Genomic DNA, 24,198 nt, shown 5'->3' with positions numbered 1-24,198 from the left:
TACAATGAAATTCTTATTTTGCTATGCCCTCCTTCCACAAAGCTACATGTAAAAAGAAAAATACATACATATATATTAAAGCAATAAGGTATGACAGGCTGTACTTTATCAGCCAATAATGTCCAATAAACAGTTTGAGGATGTAGTTAAGCAACCCTCGAACTGTTACATTATTGAAGATAAAGTACTGCCTCAAGTACCTAATTGCTTTTATAACACGGTTACCAGCGAAATATACAGGCTATACATGTATATATATATATATACATACAATATGTACATACGCTAAAGTGCACCAATCGTTTTTGCCAATATTGCACAAGAATTGGTGACATGAATGTTCTCATGAGGTCAGGTGATCAAAACGTCCGTTGACTTCATCTTTGCTTTACTTTGATGTGGTGTTACAGCCAATGATTAAGAATAAGATTGTCTGGGTTACGTTTAATTGTCTTTAACTGTTGTTTATACAGACTTACATTCAGCAACAGTGTTCATTTCGTACCTTTTTATATTTACGCCCATGAGTGCAGAGATTTTCTCAGGCAGCAAATGACACTTTGGTGGGGTAGGATTTTGATGCAGAATTCACAGTCTGAACATTGGATAAAGTTTGTACATATTGAAAGACGGACTAATGCTTCTGAGTTCTGGTATTTATATTGAATTTGTTGACAGTAGTAATATAACAGGGGTCCTCCATGGCCTTTGTAATGAGTCCTTGTCCTGCCAGTTGAACTGTACTTTGTTCACACGTTCAGTGCAGATCGAGGTACTGAGGCAGAACGTTGTCCCAGAACTGCTGCGAGTCGTCTGGTTTCTTCTCTCCTGCAGCGCTCCGCTTGGTCCTCGCTGCTGGTTTGGGTGTTTCTTTACTGTGTTTGTATTTACTGTCGGGAGGCAAATCCTGCATCTTTTTGTTTTTTGTTGATTGGACCTTTTTCTCCTCCTCCTCCTCCTCCTCCTCCTCATCCTCATCCTCTTCCTCCTCTCCTTTCTTTTCATTCTCTTCCTCCTCTCCTTCCTCTTCATTCTCTTCCTCCTCTCCTTCCTCTTCATTCTCTTCTTCCTCTTCTTCCTCTTCTTCCTCTTCCTCCTCTTCCTCTTCTTCTTCTTCCTGCTCCACAGATGAATTTCCCTCTTTTTCTTTCTCATCATCTTGCTCTTTAGCGTGTTTCTTACCACGTATAGTGCTTGCAGCATTTACTTTTTCCTCACTCTCCTCCTCTTCTCCATCTTCATCGTCTTTGTTAGCTTCTTCCTCACTTTCCCTAGAATCATTAACTTTTTTTTCTTCAAGGCATTCCTGTTTTGTTTCTCCTATTTGACTTCTGAGATTTTGAGCCTTTGTTTCATTCTCCTCTTCCTCTTCATCCTCCTCCTCTTCTTCTTCATCATCATCATTGCTCTCCACCATCATCTTTCTGGCCTCAATACTTCTCTCATTCATCTTTATTTTTTCCTCCTCATCATCTTCTTTCACTTCCTCTTCTCTTTCCTCCTTTGCTAACTCTCCTTTGCCATATTCTTCTTCCTCCTCTGTAAACCCCTCCTTACTTTCCTCTTCCTCCTGACCCCCTTCTTCCTCCTCACCCTCTTCTTCCTCCTCTGTAAACCCCTCCTTACTTTCTTCTTCCTCCTGACCCTCTTCTTCCTCCTCGCCCTCTTCCTCCTCCTCTGTAAACCCCTCCTTACTTACTTCTTCCTGCTTAATCTCTTCTTCTTCCTCACCCTCTTCTTCCTCTGTAAACTCCTCCGTACTTCCTTCTTCCTCCTCACCCTCTTCTTCCCCCTCACCCTCATAATTTCCCTCCTTACGCTCTTCTTCCTCTTCCTCTTCCTCGACTTCTTCCTCATTCTCTGAAACTTTTTCATTTCCTTCTTCTTCTTCCTCATCATCACCCTCTTCCTCCTCATCAGCAGTTTTGTCCTCATCTTCACCCTGTTCCATAGATGCTTCAGTCTCACATTCCTCCTCCTCCTCTTTCCCTTTACAACTACTTTTATCTTGGTTTTCCTCGTCTTCATCAAGCTCATCATCTTCCTTCTCGTCATCACTCACTTCGTCTTGTGTCTCAATCTCTTCCCCTTCTTCTGAGTTGTCCTCTTCATCCTCACTTTTAGGAAGATTGCTTTGTCCCTCATCTTCCTCATCCTCAATGTTTTCTTCTTCTTCTTCCGAATCTGACCTTAAAGTGTCACCCCTGTGTCCGTCCTCTTCCTCCACTTCTTTGCTGTTGCTGCTGCCTGAGTCCTCAACGCCAACATCGTCCTCATCCTCACTCACCTCACTCTCCTCTTCTTCTTCATTGTCTTCTTCACTAGATTCTTCACTCTCATCCTCCTCTGCTGACTCACCTCCTCCTTCCCCTGCTCTGTCACTGCTTTCTTCTTCCCCATAGTCAGCCTTCTGAATTCCTTCATCCTTTTCCTCACTGTTTGAACTTGTTTCTCCCTCACCATCTGCCTCTGGGGTACCATGATCTTGCTCTTCCTCAGTTGCTGCTGTAACACTCTCCTCTAAGTCATTGCTAATTTCACTTCCATCCTCTTCTTTTTTCTCTTTGACATTGCTTCTACTTTCTTCATCCACCTCCTTTTCTTCATCTACGGGATTGGTTTCTTGTCCATCGTGATCTGTGTGCGTTTTCTCATTTTTTTCTTGTTCTTGCTGGGAAGTTCTCTCATCTGTGCCAATGTTCCTTTGATTTGTTTGTGAGAAGTCTTCACCCCCGTCCCTTTTCCTCACCCGCTCTTGTGACCGAGTGGTATCATGACCTTCCTCCTCTCGAACTACATTCTTCTTAACCAGACCGTCTTTCCTTATGCTTCCTTCTGCTGAATTTGAACCTTCTGTGGAAGAAGAATGTGACAACGTTGGGGAAAATGAAGGTTGCATAACTGCACCCTGCTTTGTAAAATGTTTCACTCGACCCGGTGTCTTGGGGGGTGTGGAGGTAACTGGGTCACAATCAGACTGGAACACGCCTGTCACTGCCTCACTAAGCAGCCCGACAGCTGCACCTGCCATCCCAGCAGCAGGGAGAAGACAGGCTGCGGTACTGAGGATCTCTTCCCAACTCGCCTTTTCTTCAGTGAGGCTCTGAGTTTCCTCTGTGCGCGTTCCAGAAATAATCAGATCCCCAACAGGTGCTGAGCCTTGCAGGGATTTCGCTCCGCTGGCGGAAACCACCTCCGCTCCCCGGGTTCTTGGGAAGGAAATGGGTTTACTCCGGAGTTCAAGCGGTGTATCCTGCTGTGATATCAGTGAGCTGGAAGGTTTGGCCCTGGTCATATCTTCAGAGTCAGCCTCTCCTTTCACTCCGACTTTGTCGGCTCCTTTACTTCCTGTTTTTCTTTTAGCCTTAAGCTTGGACTCCATTGACTTCATTTTATAACTTACTTCAGCACTGTCACCTTCAGGTATCTTCTGACTGTTCGACTCTTTTTCTAAAATGTTTCCTTTGATTTTACTTTTATCTGGAGTGTTTCCTACATATTTACTTTTATTTTTTACTAGTGTGGATTGCACTTCTTGCAGTTCACCTTCAACTCTCACAGGTGTGGATTTCACCCTTCCAGTTTTCTTAGTATTAATCTGATTTGATCTGGTTTCTTTCCCCACTAGTGCTGATTTTAAATCCGGTGCTTTATTTTGACCTTTTCCCAGTGCAGTGGATTTAACTCTCTGCATCTCTTTCTGCATCTGCACTTCAACAGGTTTGACTTCTGTGGTTTCACTCTGGATTTCTGCATCTTTTTCTACAGGAGACCCACTTCCACTTTGGACAGAGAGGCTTGTTGTTTCATTTCCTTTAGTGATCTCGATACCATTAGATGTCTTTTCAAAAGCTGATTTATTTTCCTCCTTTTTTGTTGCCCCCACCAAGTTTTTCTTTAAAGTGATGGCCTCCATTTCCTCTTTGTCTATATTACATTTTTTCATAATTATTTTTCTCCTATCATTTCCTTTCACTTTATTCAGTCCCCGTTGTGCTTCAGTCAGTGTCTTCCTGACAGATTGTGGATCTTTTGATAGTTTTGGTGATTCAAAATCGGAGGGTTCTTTGTGAGCTTGTCCGTGACTTCTGACATTGTTGGTGTTATTCTCTTTGCCTTTAGGTGAGATGCTTTTAAATGTGTTTTTCAACAGTGGATACACTTCTCTCTTCAAACTGTTTTTCACGAGCACTGTGGGTGAGTCCTCGGGAGGCTTTTGTCCTGGCTTCCCATTGAACTGAAACAACTCTCCTTCGTCCGGTGTTCTTCTAAGAGCTGGGCCTTTCTTCTTTTCCTAAAACAAATCACAAAGGAAATAGGGATGTGAAATTGATACTAAAAGTGGAAGAAAAAGGTAAAATGTCTGATTTTGTGTGTTATAAAAAATGAAGCTTGAACCAGCAGACCTGTATTCAACCATACTGGATCTGTACTTGTGGCATTTAATAGTTTATGTGTTTTACTACCAGAAGCAGTACAGTGCTACTTTGAGGAAGCTGTTCCTTGTTTATTATTAAAAATTCAAACTACATCAGAAAATCTTGACGTAGATTGCAGTAGATTTTGCATGCGTAGTTGGATAAAAATGATTTATAATTACAAACATACAAAAGTTTTGCAGCATAGTATAAATTAGAATTAGTCTATTTACTCGTGTAATGAGTAGAATTTGAGATGTTTCTCTTTGTTGCAGCTTTAAACTTGCATCACACGGCTTAGAGCACAGAAAGCACAATGCGTTTTGTTTGCAGTATGAGCATGGTGGGCACACATGATGCTGATCACTGATTAGTCATCAACATATCTGTCGTCAGGCTGAAATACAGATGTGGGTGGGAGGTAAAGGAAACCTTGGTGACAGTGGAGAGAAGATTCAAGGAATCCTTGTTTTTCTGTCTGCATTTGACAGTGGTTCAGTGGGGGTCACTGGGGTGTAAAAAAAGACATTTCTTCTCAGTCATAGCAGAATTTAAAATGCATGTTCAATAACTGTGGTGCACATCTTCAGGTATTCATGCAAACCCACGCAAGACTGAACATAAGCACCGAGTTGCATTTGTTTGCAAGCAATGCAATTCAATATTGAAGTACATGTACTTGAGGACTCAGGGAATCTTATTTTTTACTCCTGAAGTTTCTATTATGGCAAGATTTTATTTTCAAAACATGTTAAATTTCAGCCTACAAGATAAGTAGTCTAGTAAGATTTTGAAGGCATTTATTTGTAATGAACAATGAATTGTTTTGTGTGGTAATACAATTTTTATCCCTTCCACCACTAAAGACAATAGCCCATCCAGCGGCAGGGACGGGCTGCTGAGCACCACGTGTTACAACGCAGCTTGTTTTATCTCTGTCTGTGGAAACACTGATGAGATGGGGCGAGATTCCTGCAAACTTTCCCACAGCATTAAATGTGTGTGTGTGTGTGTGTGTGTGTGTGTGTGTGTGTGTGTGTGTGTGTGTGTGTGTGTGTGTGTGTGTGTGTGTAATGTTGTGTAAATCTGCTATATATTTATATGTGTATCTTGGCTACAGGCCAAACCTGTTTGTGGATTTGAAGAGGCATTCATAATCTCAGAATCTGCTTTGAGGGAATTCATCATTAACATTTTGAAATGAAAAAGGAAAAATGAAGACACTGAAATTAATTTTATACTTCACTTCAATGTTATGCGAAATGGAAAAGTTCTCTGCAGATGCACAGACAGTATGTATGCTGACCTCTGCACTTTTCCAGTGAGTCAGTGAGCTGCTTCCTGCCTTGGAGTTCACATAATCAAGCCTGCAACCAAGAGGCCTAAAGAGGGAAATAACATTCAACTAACCCTAAATAAAAATCAACTAACTCTGTGTTCATGACTTTGTGGACAATATATTGTATAACTAACTTTCAAAATAAAACCAAAGTTCTCTCACCATGTTTGGCAAAAAGTCCGGGCCGATTCCTTTCTCTGAAATATTTTCATCCACTTCTTCTACTGCAATTCTTCCATGAGAAGTTTCTCCCTCTGCAAAAACTGACAATGATTGGGTTATAGCGGCTGCACACAGGAGTATCCAACAAAAGGTAAAAACAGGATGAAATTATGGGTTTAAGATACCTGTTTCAGGCGAGGCAGCATGATGGTGCTTGGAAATATCACTGGAGGGTCTGGTGGGATTGCAGGGCTCTTGCGGTGTTAAAGGAGATTCTCCAATTGAGGCCTTTTTGGCGGTTGCCGCTCCATACAGTCTTCTTCTTGAAGACCTTTTATGAGATGCTAGGGTGCTATGTTTAGTTATAGTCTTTGGCGATGGTAAGGCAGAAGGGAGCTCTTTGAAATTGGACTTAGAAGAAGCAGCAGTAAATGATTTAGTCACAAAGGTGTTTGATAATTGAGAACGTGGGCTCGATGAGATTTGAGATCCGCGGGAGGGTGGTGGGCTTGATCTCACTTCTGATTTTGGGTGAGATGAAGGGGTGGCTAAATCCTTTGAGGGCATTTTTGGAGTTGCGATATTTCTGGACGTTTTCCAGGAAGTGTTGAGGAAATCTGAATTTAGACGTGGAAGGTTGTGAAACATCTCTCCAAAATGCTCCACAGAGTTTACCTGAAGGAAAAGATAGGATAAACAGCAACAAAAATGTAGTAAACGGTTTGAAGAACATAGATGGCGCTCCTCGAACCGGCTACTCAGCAGCACTGTAGCAGAGCTACAACTTAATACTGTGTAATACTGCTTCCTACTGGAGTTTAACTGTGATTACAATGATAAGACAACAAACGTTCCCTCTGATACAACATACAAACAATTTAACACTTGTTCACATACAATCATACTGCTCAAGGTATAAAAGTATGATGTCAAACCAGAAAGCACTAATGGGCCTTGAATTTTTTCTTATTGTGTCACATATTTTCCCTATTTCAAAGCCGTATTTAAAAAATATTCCCAATTATATAAATAGTGAAATTAATCAGACCAGAATCGAGATACTTTACAGGTTGCAACCATCTGAGAATAAGAACCACGGTGCAGATTCTCACTTTGACTCTGTGGCGGGCTCGAGCAGCGAGGGCCGGGATTGGGAATGTTGGATTAGGATCAATCAAAGAGTCCAGCAGCAGCATTTCCGTGTAACCTGGTTCCACAAAGCTCTCTCTGATTGGGACGTCCTGGTCCAGTCTGGGTTCAGTCAGCACCAGCATGTGGTTACCGCCGCACGACACCTAAACGTGGGACACACAATGACTGCGTGTTGCTTTTTTGGCGAGGATCACACAGGAAAAGCCGCTCATTTGACGAACCCACAGGTGGAGCTGAGGAGGACGCGACCACGCTGAGCCTTTTCCTCACCTTCACTTACCAACTGAACACTGTACTTGAGAAAACGTGTGCAGAGTGTGGGTCTGAACTGGTTGATGAAGTTCTCCCCTCCTAATCCCAGTTTCCCGTGGCGACCATCACCAAACGTGTAGAGAAGCCCGCTGTCTGTGGAGGACAAGCGCTTTATATCAAGTTTGACACTTCTATTTAATCGCTTCACATTTCATTCAGATGATCAGTAATACACACAAAGGTAAACAGGCAGGGTGATTTTAAATGCCATCATGAGGATCTTCAGAGATGACTTACTTGTGATCACAGCGGTGTGGTTCTCTCCACAGGCGACATGTTTGATGCTGCTGTTACAAAAGTGCTCCAGTGGTTTTGGCAAATCAGCTTCAAACAGAAATGTCCCGTGGCCCAGCTGGCCGTACTGGCCTCTGCCGAACGTGTACACATTGTCCTCTGGCACGGCAAAATAGACACAATGTGATGGACCGCTTTGACGAACAGCAGTAGTATTAAAGTATTTTCATCTTCCAAGTAATTCATGTCTATCATTGATAAAAGTCGAATTTATTTATTTCCTTGTATTGTGTCTTCTTTAAAGATTCTCACACTTAAAAAAGCATTATAAGACTATAATTTATGCATTTTAACAATTTAAGTCATGAAAAAGGGTAGGACCATGTTAGTATTGACGTCAGCCTACTAATTTACAGATGAATTATTGATTCATTAGGATTTTGTTGTATATTGTTTATTCTATTAGTTACTCTCGTTTTGATTTATTATTTTAAAAATGTGCAAAATGAATTCTTCTATCTATATAAATATATATGGTTACATTACAAGCCCTGTCTGCATAATGAGTACTTTTACTATTACTATTCAAACTAGTACTTAATTTTGCTAATAATGTTTTTCTTACTGCTAAAACTACATGTAGGACTTTTACTTGTAAAGGAGCATTTTTCTCATGATGGTATTCCCACTTTTCGTTCAATACCGACATGAGTGTATTTCTGATACATATCAAATATAAACAGTAAAAGAAATGTTACGTCTAAACCTACAATACCTGTGAGGGCCACCGTGTGTTCACCTCCACAGCACACCTGGGTGACATGACCCGGAAACCCTTGCACACGCTGAGGGACTCTGTGATTGGCCAGCTGCTCCACCTGGAGACCAAGCCTTCCATTGACACTGTGGCCAAACGTGTAGAGATCTCCATCCGCTAAAGGAGAGCCGACACAACACTGGAATGTAGAGGCTTATTAAATGAGCGCTCAAACACCTCCTGTCCTGTCTTTGGTTGGACTGTGTCCTACCTGTGACAAATGCTGAGTGGTGGTACCCACAGGAGACCCACATCACTGCTTTACCAGCATCCACCTGTCTGGGTTCTGCTGCAAAGCTCTCTTTCCCTAAACCGATCTGACCCACGGCGTTGTCTCCCCACATGAAGAGCCTCCCGTCCTCTAACAACACAACACACAGTCACACACACAGTATTAAAACAAATATCACACACATGGAGTTTGGACTTTGGACAGAGCATGTTGGTCTGACGGAGGCTTCTGTTACATTATTAAGTATCAATGTTCGGACCTGTTAAGGCTGCTGAGGTGTTGCATCCTGCAGAAAGCATTTTGATTGGTGCATGGTCACAGAAGGAATGCAGCAGGTGAAAGGATGTGGTGTTGTTGCAGTGGCCCAAACCAAGCTGCCCCTCCTGGTTACTGCCGGTAACAAACACACTACCCTTCCCTAGAGATACACAAAACTTAATTTAACGCAAACAATTCTGGGCCCTTCTGTTCTGTATTTAAGGAAATATTTTTGAAATTCAGATGTTATTAGTTAATCCGCTTACATGTGCAGACAATTGTGTGATATCTCCCACAAGCTACAAGTTTCACCTTCTCAGACTTTAAGGCTGAAAAAAAAATAACAGTTAATGAATTATATAGTATGGTATGTAATAATAATTGAAATCCTTATTTACAGTTTTGTTGTCAAATAACTCACCTTTCACAGTTTCAGGTTTGGTAGCTGCAGGCTTAAATCCACGCCCCAGTTGGCCCGAAGTGTTACCACCAAACATGAGCAACCTGCCATTTTCTGCTGGAAAAATAGTTATTTAGTTACTCAAATATTTAACGTTGAAGGCAGTATGTGTGTCCTTTTAAAATGTGCATGGATTGTCTGCACCTGTAATGACAGCAGTGTGCTCTCCTCCACAAGATAGATGCACTGGCTGGTCATTCTTCAACCAGAATTTACCAGGCACGTTGTCACCAAAACTGCTCTTTCCAAATGTGAAGATGGCTCCTGTTGCTGAGGACAAAGGTATGATCTTTTAAAGAAGCATTAAAAGGTAGAATTAACCCTGCAGGACTTAAAGGAAGCACTAACACAATCTCCTCTAATTTAACACCGGCTAAACCCCAACCTGATGTCTCATGTCAAGCCATTTAAGTAGCTGCCTGACAGAAATAACTACAGGTCAGCCACAGACACACACACATGGGGTATGTGGAAACCGCTAGTACAATGGGCAGATAAGTATACCATTCATCCAGATATATGTATATCCTGGTTAACTGTATTAAGTGCTCTCACCGGGTATGTCCACATCATCCTGTCCCGTCATCTCCACTGCTCTCCCCCCTCACACATCCTCATTTGCACCGCCCCGGCCGGTGCTGATTGACCGGATGATCAGGATGACGTAAAAGAGGGACGGGTGAGAGCCAGTTGGCTGCTATATCAGAACTCAACATGGTTACTCATAGGTGAAAAGTATATCAACATATATATTTTTGCCGACTACTAAGTGATCAAAAGAGGAAATTCATGGTGTAATTATTCAGTGACAACAAAAAGACGAATTATGGTTTTAAGTTATACATCTATATCTTTTTATATGTATCAAAAGTTTATATATAACAAGAAACACGTGGCCTATATTTGCAGGTTGTTTATTTTTTACTGGCAGACTGTATGCAAAATGTAATACAAAATGCATTATAGAGAGCTAACACACACAATTAAGGATTTTTTTTGTAAAAGAAATACACTCCAAAACACAATTTAATAGTCCATTCATTACAACATGAAAAACAAACAAAAAAATGTTCAGCACAATGGTTAAGGCCACTCCCCACTTCCTGGTTCTGCTGTGACGTCATGGGCAGCTCCAGTGGTGGTTGGCTGCGAACCCTCTGAGACCGAGCGAATGAACGTTTACTCTGATGAAATATTCCCACTGCGTTTCTTTTCCATTGAAGTTAACCTGAGCGACAATGTCTATTAAACTACTATCTGTAAACAACACCGTCTTCAAATGCTTGAAAACTCTTTCGTCACGAGGGTTCAGGTAAGAATCTCCAGATAACTTTATTTCGAAATTAGCATGAAGTTACTTAGGTTGGTCATTTCCATTAGTAACCTTACTATTGTCAGTACAAGAACCACTAAACTGATCCGCGTTGTGTCCTCGTGTGTTGCTCTCTCAGCACCGGGGCTGCTTCCCTCGGCTCGGTTCACTTAAAGGGTCGCAGCTGTCTCACTCTGAAAGACTTCAGCTCAGATGAAATCAAAAGGCTCTTGTGGGTGTCAGGGGATCTAAAACATCGGATCAAGCATGAGAAACAGGTAGCTAACGCCAAGTAATGGCTGCTGTAGTGTGCCTGTGGTAGGTGTTCTCATGTTTACTGTGCAGCCTCAGGGTGGATCATTTAAATGTAGCTAACTGTCATTTCTATTTTAGTATCTCCCTCTTCTGCAGGGAAAGTCGATTGCTATGATATTTGAGAAGAGGAGCACCAGGACAAGAATTTCCACAGAAACAGGTGTGTGAATACTACAAATAACTGATTTTAGGTAGATGGTAAAATGTCAACAAAGACAGTTTGTAAGTGTTAATTTGCACAATTAAAACAATGTTTTGTGCATTTGTAAACTGTGATTTGCATTAATGTACTTGAAAATAGATTTGAAATAAAGTAGAGAAAAATATACATGCAAATACACTTGTAGAAGTCAATTATAAACATAATGATACATCAACTAAAATAGTGGTAATGAGATATTACTAATCCTTTATGATAAAGATTTATAAAAGAAAGCAATGCACATGAATGAGATCAAGCTAATTAAAATGTAGCATATCACGCGGTTAGCTGGGTTGATACTGTTAGCCTTCGTGTTCAGTAGTGTTAAGGTCATTGCGCATATGGACACAAAAGAACTGCTGAAAGGCGACTTTCAGTCCATCCCAGGAACAAAGGCTAAACACCCGGAAAGCAGCCGGTCCGGACTCGGTGTCGCCCCACACCCTGAAGCATTGTGCTGACCAGCTGTCTCCTGTGTTCACCGCCATCTTCAACACCTCCTTGGTGACATGCCACGTCCCAGCCTGCTTCAAGGCCTCCACCATCATCCCTGTTCCCAAGAAGCCCAGGGTCACAGGACTGAATGACTACAGGCCCGTCACCCTGACCTCTGTAGTCATGAAGTCCTTTGAACAGCTAGTCCTGTCCCACCTGAAGACCCTCACCGACCCCCTCCTGGACCCCCTGCACTTTGCCTACAGAGCCAACAGGTCTGTAGATGCTGTCAACATGGCCCTCCACTTCTTCCTTCAGCATCTGGCCTCCCCAGGAACCTACGCCAGGAACCTGTTTGTGGACTTCAGCTCTGCCTTCAACACCATCATCCCGCCTCTGCTGCAGGACAAACTCTCCCAGCTGCACGTGCCCGACTCCACCTGCAAGTGGATCGCTGACTTCTTGTCTGACAGGAAGCAGCACGTGAAGCTGGGGAAACGCGTCTCTGCCTCTCGGTCCATCAGCACCGGTTCCCCCCAAGGCTGCCTTCTTTCTCCTCTGCTCTTCTCCCTGTACACCAACAACTGCACCTCCAGTCACCAGTCCGTCAAGCTCCTGAAGTTTGCGGATGACACCACCCTCATTGGACTGATCTCTGGTGGGGACGAGTCCGCCTACAGGTGGGAGTCTTACCACCTGTTGACATGGTGCAGCCAGAACAACCTGGAGGTCAACGCCCTGAAGACAGTGTAGATGGTTGTGGACTTCAGGAAGAACGCAGCCCCACCTTCCCCCCTCACCTTGTGTGACTCCCCCGTCACCACTGTGGACTCCTTCCGTTTCCTGGGCTCCATCATCACCCAGGACCTCAATTGGGAGCTGAACATCAGCTCCATCACGAAAAAGGCTCAGCAGAGGATGTTCTTCCTGAGGCAGCTCAAGAAATTCAACCTGCCAAAGACGATGATGGTGCACTTCTACACGGCCATCATCGAGTCCATCCTCTGCTGCTCCATCAACGTGTGGTACACTGCAGCCACAGCCAAGGACAAGGGCAGGCTGCAGCGTGTCATCGCCTCTGCAGAGAGGGTGATTGGCTGCAATCTGCGTCTCTCCAGAACTTGTTCGCTTCCAGGTCTTTGAAGCGAGCCAGAAGGATTGTAGCCGACCTCTCCCACCAGAAGGATTGTAGCCGACCCCTCCCACCAGAAGGATTGTAGCCGACCCCCCCCACCCTGGACATGAACTGTTTGTGCCCCTTCCATCCGGCAGGAGACTGAGATCCATCAGGACTAAGACCTCCCGCCACACGAACAGTTTCTTCCCTTCGGCAGTCGGGCTCATCAACAGAACCCGGGGCCCCCCTGAGTGACTCTGACTCCCATGTTCATTCATTCACTTTGTCACTTTCACTTGTCACTCGTCACTTTGTTTAGCTGGTGCACCTTATCTTTATTTCTAATTTTATCTTTATCTCTTCTTACTTACAAACCCATAGCTTTAGCTTTAGCGTACTAACCCATAGCATATATTTTACTATACTTTTATTTTATTTTTATCTTATTGCTGCACTATGTTGCCATTATTGTACTGTCTTCTGTTATGCACCAACCGCCAAGTCAATTTCCCTGTATGTCTAACATATTATGGCAATAAACGTTTCCTGATTCCTGATCCTGATTCCAAAGCGCTCTGCGGTCCACTACTCTTTTCCCTGCACTGCTCCTCATCTACGCTTACACAGGCTTGTGTTTGTTGTATTTATGCACCAGCTGGCCATTTGGGAAATTGAAGTGGTTTCAATATCATTATTGCAGGTATGGCTTTGCTGGGTGGACACCCCTGTTTCCTCACTTCTCAGGACATCCACCTTGGAGTGAATGAGAGTAGCACAGACACAGCAAGGTGAGTTTCATATTCAGGTTTTTTCTCATGGGAATAAGATTGAATTACTGTCAGTCAGTTGCTTCAAACCAGCCTTCTTTTTGTACTGTATCTGAAGAAGTCCTAAGCTGCATGGTATTTCTTGTCTCACTTACATGTCCACATTTGGAAATTGTAAACTGCTGCCTCAGAGTTCTCTCAGGGCTCTGCGATATTGTCTTGGCCCGAGTGTACAGCCACTCCACCCTGGAGGATCTGGAAAAGGAGGCCTCCATCCCCATTATTAACGGCTTGTCTGACCTCTACCACCCGATCCAGATCCTGGCTGACTTCCTCACCTTAAAGGTACTGCGACTCCTACGTATACTGCAATTTCCATCCGGTAATTGATGATGACATTGTGTGTTCTTCATTACCACTCTCCCCCAGGAGCATTATGGTTCCCTTAGTGGTTTAACAGTGAGCTGGATTGGAGATGGGAACAACGTCCTCCACTCCTTCATGATGACTGCAGCTAAATTGGGAGTTCATCTTAAGATTGCTACACCAAAGGTTTGCCTTGTTTTTTATCATAGGGTACATTTAGCCTTATTTTTTGCACGCCACCTCTAATGTTTTGTAGATCCTTATTTTGTAGTTGGCAGGAATAGATGCATGCTGTCAACATCAAGCATCAAATCCCTCCCAGTCTCTTGGAAAACAAAGGCCTGTGGTTTTGTTTTGTGATGTCCAAAGCTAATGCTGTATTTTGATTCACAGGGGTATGAGCCAGAAAGGAGTGTTATTGAAGAGGCACAAAGACTCTCCAAAGAAGTGAGCAAATGTCATTATTTTAAAAACAGGCTTAGGACTTCTTATTTATTCATAACGTTGCATTTTGTCTCAGCACGGGACCCAGCTTGTTCTGACCTCCGACCCGATGGAGGCTGCCCTCGGCAGCAATGTGTTGGTCACTGACACCTGGGTGAGCATGGGACAGGAGGAGGAAAAGAAAAAGAGGCTCAAAGACTTTAAAGGTTACCAGATCACAATGCAGGTAATTTAAAAACACAGTGGTCACATTTTCTAATTGTTTGTATGGTACACATGTATAGCATGAATCACAAACTTTACCTGGCTCATACATCTGCAAGCAGGCTTTAAATAAAACGATAGAATAGATAGAATTGTCTGAAAACGGTTTACAGTATAAAATACTTGGCGACTGGCTAAAGTCTAACGTTGCCTGATGTCACTGAGTTAAAGCCGGTTTGCTTTTGCTCCACTACAGACGGGAAGTGTGGCTGAACCAAACTGGACCTTCCTACATTGTCTCCCCCGCAAAATGGAGGAGGTGGACGACCAGGTGTTCTACTCGTCCCGCTCCCTCGTCTTCTCTGAGGCAGAGAATAGAAAGTGGACGATCATGGTGAGTAACCTGATGATGAATTGAATGCACAGTTTATACTTGCACGAGTTCAGGTGTTCCTGTCAGAATATCGCTTGCCTGGATGATTTTCCAACAGCTGATCGTCCCACCTGTCTTCTCTTTTAGGGTCTGATGGTGTCTCTTCTGACTGACTACGTTCCACAGAACCCCATGCTTAAGTTTTAACTTTAATATAAGGTGGACTTCATGAAGTGTGAAAAGTCCTATTTCAGGTGCCTCTGAATAGTTCACTATCTGGTTCACTATCTGGCACAGCATTGGGTGGGTTACCCGAGAGTAACTGTGTTTACATAGTTTAATGCTTTGGAGCATGTGTGGCATTGTTTACCTTTCCTCTCTGTTTCAAAGATGGATGTTTACATTCTACTTTTACTGTGATAAAAATGGGGATTGGGACTTATTGGGGAAAAAGTTTGACATTGTCAAATCGGAAGACTAAGATAATTAATTTGTAAATAAGTACAAATTGTCTTGCATCATTGCAGTATGGACAACACATATTTCATACCAATCACAGTTAGGTTCAAATTGTATGGTGTGGGTATCCTGGTGACCTAATTGTCTCGAAGATTTATAACCACAAAATCTACGGTTTTCATTCAAAAACCTCTCTCTTCCATCCATGTCACTCGTCTGTTTCTCTGATCTACCAAAAGCAAAATGGCAAAAACATTTTCTTTATTATTCGGTGTACCAATTGTTTTTTAAACGGCAATAGAGTATTACTATTTACTAAGGTCAAAAAACATTTTAGGAAATGGACACAACAAAAGCAAGTGAACTTGTGTTGCAATACTACAATACACCCGAATGGTTAAATGTCATTTCCTTTTCTCAAAGTCTGAATGTATAAAAACTATTAATAAATACATTACAACTATTTTAATTATTAAGTATGTTCATTAAAAAATACAGGTTCGTTGAGCAGAAAACAAACAATATGACATGGAAAAGATGTGATCTCTGTGATAATTATACATGAACAATAAATGTCAACGTCTACTAGCAGTGTTCGATTTCTCATTCTCTCAGAGTTCTCATTTTATTCTGCTTTATAATTTGACCACACTATGTCAGAGGACATTTTTGTCATTTCTTTGACACCTGTAGTTATTGTAATATAAATATTGACAATGTAAAAATAATAAATGTTGTATAAATGTTTACCATTGTGAAAGAAGCCATTATGGTAATTTGCTGATGATACTTTTGAAACCTTTTGAATTTGTGACTCTTACAAGTATAATTAAATGTGTACTTGTAGGAAAAGGATCTGAATATTTCTTGCATCGCTGCTAGCAGGAGATTATTTTGTTTAGCTTTTTCTGTGTATGACTTTTTTCTCACATCTCTTATTGTTGCCCTTTAGACCATAACTCTCTTAGCTTTTATATCGTTATAGAAATGTCTGCTATATTTCTATGACCGTGATCACCTTTTTACATTGTGAAGTTCATTTCTAATGGTTTTCTATACCTGCATGGACGCATGGAGGGGAAAGTGCGCCACCTGATGGAAGCATTCGGTAGCGTCCGGGCTCGTTGATTGGAGGACGTCAAATGACGCGTTGTTGATGTGCGGGAATCTTTGATCCACGTGGGTGGTCCATACAGATGAAAAATTATACAAACCTCTTCATTCATAAACACGACCGGCCTGTCATTATGGAAGAATACACGCTCACCTTGATTCTTTTGTGACATCCATACAAATACCTACACTAACTACACGTTGCATCTGAAACAGAATAACAATTAACGTAATGTTCGTGTCATGACGATTAAAAAGGCGCATAACTTGTATGCAGTGACACAACTAACGAAAGATGCACATGGGGGGTGTCACTGAGACAACAATGGCGAAGACCGTTCTCAGTTTAGGGAAACGACCACCCACCCACTGAAGGAGTCTGCGAGCAGAGCGAGTAGAAGCTGAGGTGGGAAGAGGAGGAGAAGGGGGAGGACGCCATTGCAGCCGCAGCTGGCCGTCCGTGGCTTAATGAGGGACTAACGTTATCCACTTCCGCAATGTCGAGGAGCGTTGTTTTTTTATTTACACATTTTCCCCGCGGCGCGACCCTCAGCCCGCTGCCCGGTTACTAGTGTGAAAGCGGGCAATTACGATGGACGCTTCGCCTTTTCACGAGGAGGGAATGTGGAGCCGCCGCGCCGAACCGAAGCAGGTAAAAAGTGTGAGAGGCAGAGCTGTGTTTCGGGGGCACAATGGGGAGAAAGTTAGAGCTAGCCCGGGCTAACGGACGTTAACGGCTGGACGCGTTAGCCGCTGCTAGCGAGCAGAAACCAGCACTTTAACCAAGTGTAACGCTTACCAGCAGGGAAATGCTATTTCATTTTAGATGGACTAATGGGATAGACGTGTGTCTCTGTTAAGATATCCGAGTAACGTTAACGTCGAAGCGGAAGAGGACAAACAATATGTTTTTATTTCTGTTAAATTAATGTTAAGTGAAGCTAAGGGTAGATAAGTTAGCTAGCCGTGGATTTAACTTTGAAAAGCACTTCCACTGACGTTAAGGTTACTTTTCTTGCCATCAACTTTTAACTGCAAACGTGCCATTTGTTTTATTTTGACGTAAAAAACCTCTAAGTAATTGCCCAGATAACTTTACATGTTCAACGTTACAACCTCCGCTCAACATTACCGATGCTCACTGGTGCTAAAATGTACTTAATGTACCCTTAAAAGTAAGCGCACAACATTGAGAAAACCCATTAAAGTCTCAAGCTTCATCACAGCGGTGTTATCAGAACCCGTTTATATAGAGAGGGAATTTAACTTGAATATTGTTTATTAGCCACAATAATACATCTTTTTGCTGCTATTGATTGCATACTGCTGGATGGTTAAATCTATGATTTGTAAAATGCCAACAATCTTCAAAGAAACTAAATCTCTTGTATTAATATGGAGTAAAATGTATAACTTACTTGTTTTTAAATGTGTTGTAGTCAAAGTGTGAAGTAGCACAACATGGAAAACACAAGTACCATGGTACTGTGTTGCGTACAATACTATATACTAATGATATTATTTAAGTTAAATTATTGTAATGAGGTAATGCAGGTGATACAATTCAGCGTGTCTGTATAGCTGAAATGAGAAATGTACTGCCATTGATAAATACTTTCTCATTTAATTTAATCATCAAAAAAAATTCTGATTCCAGCTTCTTAAATGAGGATTTGCAGCTTTTACTTAAATATCTTTGGAAACATTGTTTGACAAAACAAGAAGTTGGAAAGAATCCACTTTGCGTCTGGGAAATTAAGTTACATTTTCTATGAAAATATTAACATTTGTAACTGCATCTTTCCACTAACAGTCGCCAACCCTTCCTGCACCCGTCTGGTGGCCCAGCCTCACACCATGAACATCAGTAGGAACTGCACCGCTGTGGGGAATGGTGAGGGTCTGGCCGCCCTGGAGTCGGTCTCCATTGTAACCATCACACTCCTGGCCTGCCTGGGGAACCTCTTGATAGTGGCGACCCTCTATCGCAGGCCTTACCTGCTCACGCCCAGCAACAAGTTTGTGTTCAGTCTAACCGTGTCCAACCTGCTGCTGTCCACGCTGGTGCTGCCGTTTGTGGCCGTGAGCTCGGTGAAGAGGGAGTGGGTGTTTGGGGTCGTGTGGTGTAACTTCACTGCCCTGCTCTACCTGCTCATCAGCTCTGCCAGCATGCTTACCCTCGGAGCTATTGCCATCGACAGGTCAGTGCTCGATGATTATTGAAGTCTAAAGTACAGATAATGATGATAACTTATTATAGTTTGTCACTGTGGGCATCTCGTACGTTGATCCTTTGTTTGATAGAAATGACTGATGCAGCTTTCAGTTTAAACATGGCACTATATTACAACTTTTATCCTGACTTTTATCCACTGACCTCATGGTTACAAAAACAAACTTGCTTCTGGACTTTGTTCCTTTGTTTTTTAGCAGGTCACTTAAGCACGTAGGCCAGCTGCTTACTGGCCAGTGGTGGTACTTGGCAGGTCCCTCGTATTACACACTTTTGGAAAATAATACCACATGCATTCAATTAATCCAAGCAAAAGATGTTTGTCTCCACAAAGCCCAGATGAAAGAGTAGTTGTTTCAATGTTCTAAAAAACATTTTGTTAACAATTTGATTATTGAAATAATTATTTGGGTCATTTATCAAGCAAAATTAGTCTAATCAAACATTCCATAGCTCCAGAGTTGTTTAGTCTTAAAGAGATTTGACAATGTCCCCGGAGGGCTCTGGGAAATTCTAAACTAATATTCTGAGAAAATAATCTTCTTGTTAATCTGTTTTTTTGCACTAGTGAACACAATTGTATTTAGTTTTTTGTACATGCACTCCAGGTTGGTTGAAATGTAACTTTAATTTGGGTAAAATACATTGTTCCTGTTATTGGGATCAGTGCAAAGTGTGGTTAAGATCTACTGTAAATTAGCTCTGTAGCATATAGCACTCACTGTTCCTTCTGCTCTCCTAATTACCCTCGTCACCTTTGGGAGTTTGATCACAGTGCATGCTTTTGTTCTCCTGCCAAGCCTCCTTTTCTGTTGTATGCAGCTTTTTGGAAAACACTTAATAGCATTGTTTTGGGGTTGAGTTCAGCTCTTAGCTTCTGTATTACTTACTGAAATCTGAGTCAGTCCTCGTAGTTGGACCAGGGTGACCCTTCCCTAACTGTGTTCACCTCTCATCCGAACAGGTACTACGCAGTTCTTTACCCGATGATTTACCCCATGAAGATCACGGGAAACCGGGCTGTCGTTGCCATCGCCTATGTGTGGCTGCACTCCCTGGTGGGCTGTCTGCCGCCTCTGTTTGGCTGGTCCTCCTTTGAGTTTGACTGCTTCAAGAGGACCTGTGTGGCGTCTTGGCACAGAGAGCCGAGTTACACAGGCTTCTGGGTGATCTGGTGCATCCTCCCCCCATTATTTATCATGCTTGCCTGTTACGGTGTCATTTTCCGCGTTGCCCGCATTAAAGCCAGAAAGGTACACTGTGGGACGGTGGTTGTGGCCCACGAGGACTCCTCTGGCGCTCACAAGAACGGACGTAAAAACTCAAGCACCTCGACCTCCTCTAATGGAAGCCGGCGGAGCCTCGTGTACGCAGGGAGCCAGTGCAAGGCCTTCGTCACCATCTTGGTGGTAGTCGGCACCTTCCTCTTGACCTGGGGGCCGTATGTCGCGGTGGTGTGCACCGAGGCTTTATGGGGACACGGGAGTGTGTCTCAGGGACTGGAGACTTTAGTGGCCTGGCTGTCGTTCTGCAGCGCCGCGTGCCACCCGTTCATCTACGGCCTGTGGAATAAGACTGTGAGGAAGGAGCTGCTGGGCATGTGCTTCGGCGATCGCTACTACAGAGAGTCATTCGCCACGCGGCAAAGGACGTCCCGCCTCTTCAGCATCTCCAACAGAATCACAGGTGGGGGAGCGCCAGTCGCTCGCTCTGTCATGCAAATAAATCATAGAAGGTCATTTTCAAAATCATTTATTTATGACCTCTTTATGAAAAGATAACAATTCGTAGACCAAAAGATGGGTGGGAAGATAAAAATAGACATACAGTTATCACAAGAACAACAAAGCTTTACAAAGATTAAAAATGCAACGATTATGTACAGAGAAGGTAGTTACACTGTTTATTTACAGACTACACTGTTTCTGTATACTGTAAACACACTAGTAAAGTGTTTGTGTGCAAAGTTTGCTGGAATAGATGTTAGTGTAATAAGTGGTTCATATCAAATGCCTGTTTTTGTTATTTATGTTTATTTAACAAGTTGTATAAAGTTGTTCAACAAGATCTTGCTTGTGTTCTTTCAGATTTGGGTATGTCCCCCCACCTGACTGCTATGCTGGCCGGTGGAGGTCATCTACTGGCTCCAGGCAGCAGCACTGGAGATACTGGCTTCAGTTTCACTCAGGACTCATGTAAGTGCTGCATGCTAAACCTCCTTCAGGTCAATTAATTGTTTTGACTAATCAACGGTCCTTGAACTGTAACTTGCCAATCAACATTTTTCAATTAATTTCCTGTTAATTAATTGAGCTCTATAGTACAGTCATATGTCTCAAAACCTATAAAAATGGACCAACATCCTATCCCTCAAAGACATTCAATTTAAACTAAGTTTACAACTTTTTAACAAATGTTCACAACTTCTGCGACTGATGTTCGATTGAATACAGACCACAAAACATACGCATGGTTGAGATAAACAAAATGATCCATTTAAAAAGCTGGATTGAAATAATGACATGGTTTACTCTGAAATTAAATGACGTGACAAATTAAAAGTACAGTGTATATTCTCTTCAGACATTAAAAAAACATAAATTTGTTTGAGAAATCAACTTGGATGTCCTTGTGTTTGTGTTTCTATTATCTTATCTGAAGTTTCCCCACAATGAGTTGATGAAATCTCTTTCTCAAGTGCAGCACAGCTCTCTTTCTAATTAAGAATATGTCTACTTTTCCATTTTGCTCTCGGTTAACCCTCCCTTTATGTTTCGCAAACAGGCACAGACGTGATGCTGCTAAACGACTTCTCCACAGACGGCTCCTCCCACCCACAACAACACGGGAATCCGTCCGGAAAGAGGAGGAGCTCGGTCACCTTTGAAGACCAGGTGGAGCAAGCCAAAGGTATCATTTCCAGCGCTACACAAACAGATTAGAGGGGAAGGGAGTTCACTCCGTACTCACTGGGGGTTGGAAACGCTTCTTGTAGTCTGCCAGTAACATCAAAGAACCCCACACCAAACAACAGTTGTCTGATAGTTTCAGTGGTTTTCTCCTCAGCCGAAAACACGTCCTCGGTTCAAGTCCACGCAGAGGTGCACAAGTCGCTCGACACCTTCGCCTCCTGCCTGGCGAAGGCGATAGAGAGCGACGCTAAGCTCACCCTGTTTGGGGAAGGTCTGGCGCTCCCGGGAGGACTGTTCACGACCAGAGCGGCGCCAAGACCCAGATACCTGGACGGTCAGAGACTGAGGCTGGAGAGCATTGACGAAGGGATCGTTAAAGATGACAGAGAAGAATAGGAGGTGGAGGAAAAACCAGCAGGAACACAAGCAGGTCTGGTGATGTGTTTTTACACTGTGCACACACCCCAAACACTTCTACAGGTGACCATTTTAGAGTGGTGATCTGTCTGCACATGGGTACTCTATACTTGAAATGATTAGGAAACAAAGAGGCACATTAATTCCATTATGTTGAACCAGGTGCAAGCCATCAGTGTCTTTGAAAGCTTTTGTGTGGTTTCATGTAAATCAATAGGAAGCCTTAACTACTGTAACCTAAAGGATTACTCTGTATTGTTAAAAGGTCTTGAGAATTTGCCCTATGTTTTCAGGTTTTAAACTCATTACATGAAGATCTCAAAGCCCAATTCTTTATTCAGGTACAGACAGTGTGCTGGTAGAGCACACAACGCTCCACACACACACACGTGTGTGTTTTCTGCATGCAGTTCGACATGTGAGTTCAAATACTGGTCATTGACAGTGGGAATAATATTACTTTGGGTTTTCATTAGCTTGAATGATCTGCGTCCGTATTTATTTTTAAAGTGTCAAAATGAAATATATTGGAAAATGAATTATGATAGGCTCTAAATTTAATGTTTATTTAAAATAAAGTAAGCAAAAGGCCTGTCAGTAAAGATTAGCATCCAAATTCTTGAATTAAGCCTTTTTAAAATGAAGTGTTCTTTTAACAATCAATTTCTAATCAGGGTTAAATCAAAGAGGCCTTTTGAGATGTCATTGCAGATTAAATGCCAGTGAATGGATTCAATTAATTATGGTTCCAATTTGTTTAGCATGTCAGTCATTCCAGTGGCTGACCGAAATGAAACGGGGGCCATAATTACCTGTTCTATTGGGACACTTGGAACAGAGCCCCCGTTACTGATAACACTAACACCTGTGCTCTTCCTGCTGCAAGGAGTCTCAATGTTTGCTGTGGAAAGGGCCTATTGATGGGGGTTGAAGACTCAAAATAACCTTTACGATTTTGTCTGTTGACTCCTTCCCCAGTGCATGCTGGGATAACCTCCCAACCATGACCCCCAGGGGCAATGTTGTATAGGAAAGTATGAATATTCATTGGAAATCCGTAATTCATTATGGAAAAACATCAGACTTTCCACAGCTTAATAGGAAAACACCTATGTTAGAAGAGAAGAAACTGGAATGGTAATGACATTTCATTATTAACCGCTACAGTAATTGCACTTGAATGTGCAGTATGTGATCGCTCACATAAACTACTCCCATTGTGTCAGGAATCAAGTATTACTGTAGTCAGTATTTTCGCTTACCAGTCAGGAATTTATTGCTTGTTGCATCGTCTCAATAAAAAGCTGGTCTTCGATAAGCATTGGTAAATGTGGTTTACCTCAGTACGCCATCACTCCCTTTAAAGTAATGTAAGAAACTGGTATTTAATGAGTTGAGCGCTTCAGTCTTACCTCCATCTTTTATATTTTTGAATGGTACTATACACAAAAAGTGATGTAACCTTTTGATTTTCACTATACAGTTTAAAGTGTTAGAAATATTTGCCATAAAGTTTTGTATCAAGATTGTTCTATTAAAAGGCTTTCGTAAAAATTCTCTGAACTATTTCCATTTTTCGTTGTTGTGAAGCTTGTGTGATGTTTAAACAGCGACCACCTGCCTAGCAGTAATAAACTGAAGCTGTTTTCCCATTATTTACACTTAAAGTCAAATACCCAGTTACTCAAGCTGGTGTCTGAAGACCATCAGTTTGAAAGGAGCTTGAAGCCACAGTGAGGAATTTATAACTATTTATGAATATATTGAGTCTCAATGTGACCTTATAAATACTGTTCTAGTTATTTCTGTATAGTTCTTAATGCTAACTTGTCAGTACCTCCGGGGTCAGATAACGCACAAAACTATTTAAGTCGTGCAGGTTTACAAGAAACTCAGCGCAGACTGATCCGGCTCACTGCTTCCTTCGACCTGAACACACGTCTTTAACCTGTTCCTCTTTGCTACATTAGCTGCTACACAGGTGCAGCTGCTGAGGAGTTTCTGCAGTAAAATTGTTTAAAAAGCGCATTAATCTTTGGCTTTAATTTAATTATTTCAAAATCCTGAAAGATTAGTGTATTGACATCTCCCCTTTAGATAGAACCACAGCTTTGTTTCTCTCTAACAATAAAATTAAAAGCAATC

General features: G+C 42.3%; 3 protein-coding genes across 3 annotated transcripts; 2 read left to right on the top strand and 1 right to left on the bottom strand.

The window, feature by feature from the left end:
* Nucleotides 1-27: 27 nt before the first annotated feature.
* rpgra (retinitis pigmentosa GTPase regulator a) lies at nucleotides 28-9,970 on the bottom strand. Its single transcript, XM_062564898.1, has 13 exons — nucleotides 9,940-9,970; nucleotides 9,529-9,654; nucleotides 9,346-9,438; nucleotides 9,191-9,253; nucleotides 8,926-9,084; nucleotides 8,646-8,795; nucleotides 8,393-8,551; nucleotides 7,621-7,776; nucleotides 7,352-7,476; nucleotides 7,032-7,214; nucleotides 6,105-6,594; nucleotides 5,920-6,020; nucleotides 28-4,294 (listed from the first exon to the last, which is right to left on the bottom strand). The coding sequence occupies exons 1-13, from the start codon at nucleotides 9,968-9,970 to the stop codon at nucleotides 758-760; spliced, it is 5,373 nt and encodes a 1,790-aa protein (XP_062420882.1). The 3' UTR covers nucleotides 28-757.
* Nucleotides 9,971-10,545: 575 nt separating this feature from the next.
* Nucleotides 10,546-15,963, top strand: otc (ornithine transcarbamylase). The gene is made up of 10 exons (XM_037488104.2): nucleotides 10,546-10,696; nucleotides 10,836-10,974; nucleotides 11,090-11,171; nucleotides 13,466-13,553; nucleotides 13,724-13,877; nucleotides 13,962-14,084; nucleotides 14,292-14,345; nucleotides 14,419-14,568; nucleotides 14,803-14,940; nucleotides 15,067-15,963. Exons 1-10 carry the CDS (start codon nucleotides 10,623-10,625, stop codon nucleotides 15,124-15,126), a joined length of 1,062 nt encoding a protein of 353 aa, XP_037344001.2. The 5' UTR covers nucleotides 10,546-10,622; the 3' UTR covers nucleotides 15,127-15,963.
* Nucleotides 15,964-17,014: 1,051 nt separating this feature from the next.
* On the top strand, nucleotides 17,015-22,032 carry gpr161a (G protein-coupled receptor 161a). The gene is made up of 6 exons (XM_037488103.2): nucleotides 17,015-17,143; nucleotides 18,305-18,692; nucleotides 19,689-20,410; nucleotides 20,812-20,919; nucleotides 21,509-21,634; nucleotides 21,791-22,032. Exons 2-6 carry the CDS (start codon nucleotides 18,349-18,351, stop codon nucleotides 22,030-22,032), a joined length of 1,542 nt encoding a protein of 513 aa, XP_037344000.2. The 5' UTR covers nucleotides 17,015-17,143; nucleotides 18,305-18,348.
* Nucleotides 22,033-24,198: the final 2,166 nt, after the last annotated feature.

The sequence above is a fragment of the Pungitius pungitius genome, chromosome 10 (genome assembly GCF_949316345.1).
Source record: "Pungitius pungitius chromosome 10, fPunPun2.1, whole genome shotgun sequence".
Lineage (NCBI taxonomy): Eukaryota > Metazoa > Chordata > Actinopteri > Perciformes > Gasterosteidae > Pungitius > Pungitius pungitius.
The sequence above is the reverse complement of the archived record's forward strand: the minus strand, read 5'-3'. Positions and strand labels throughout refer to the sequence as shown.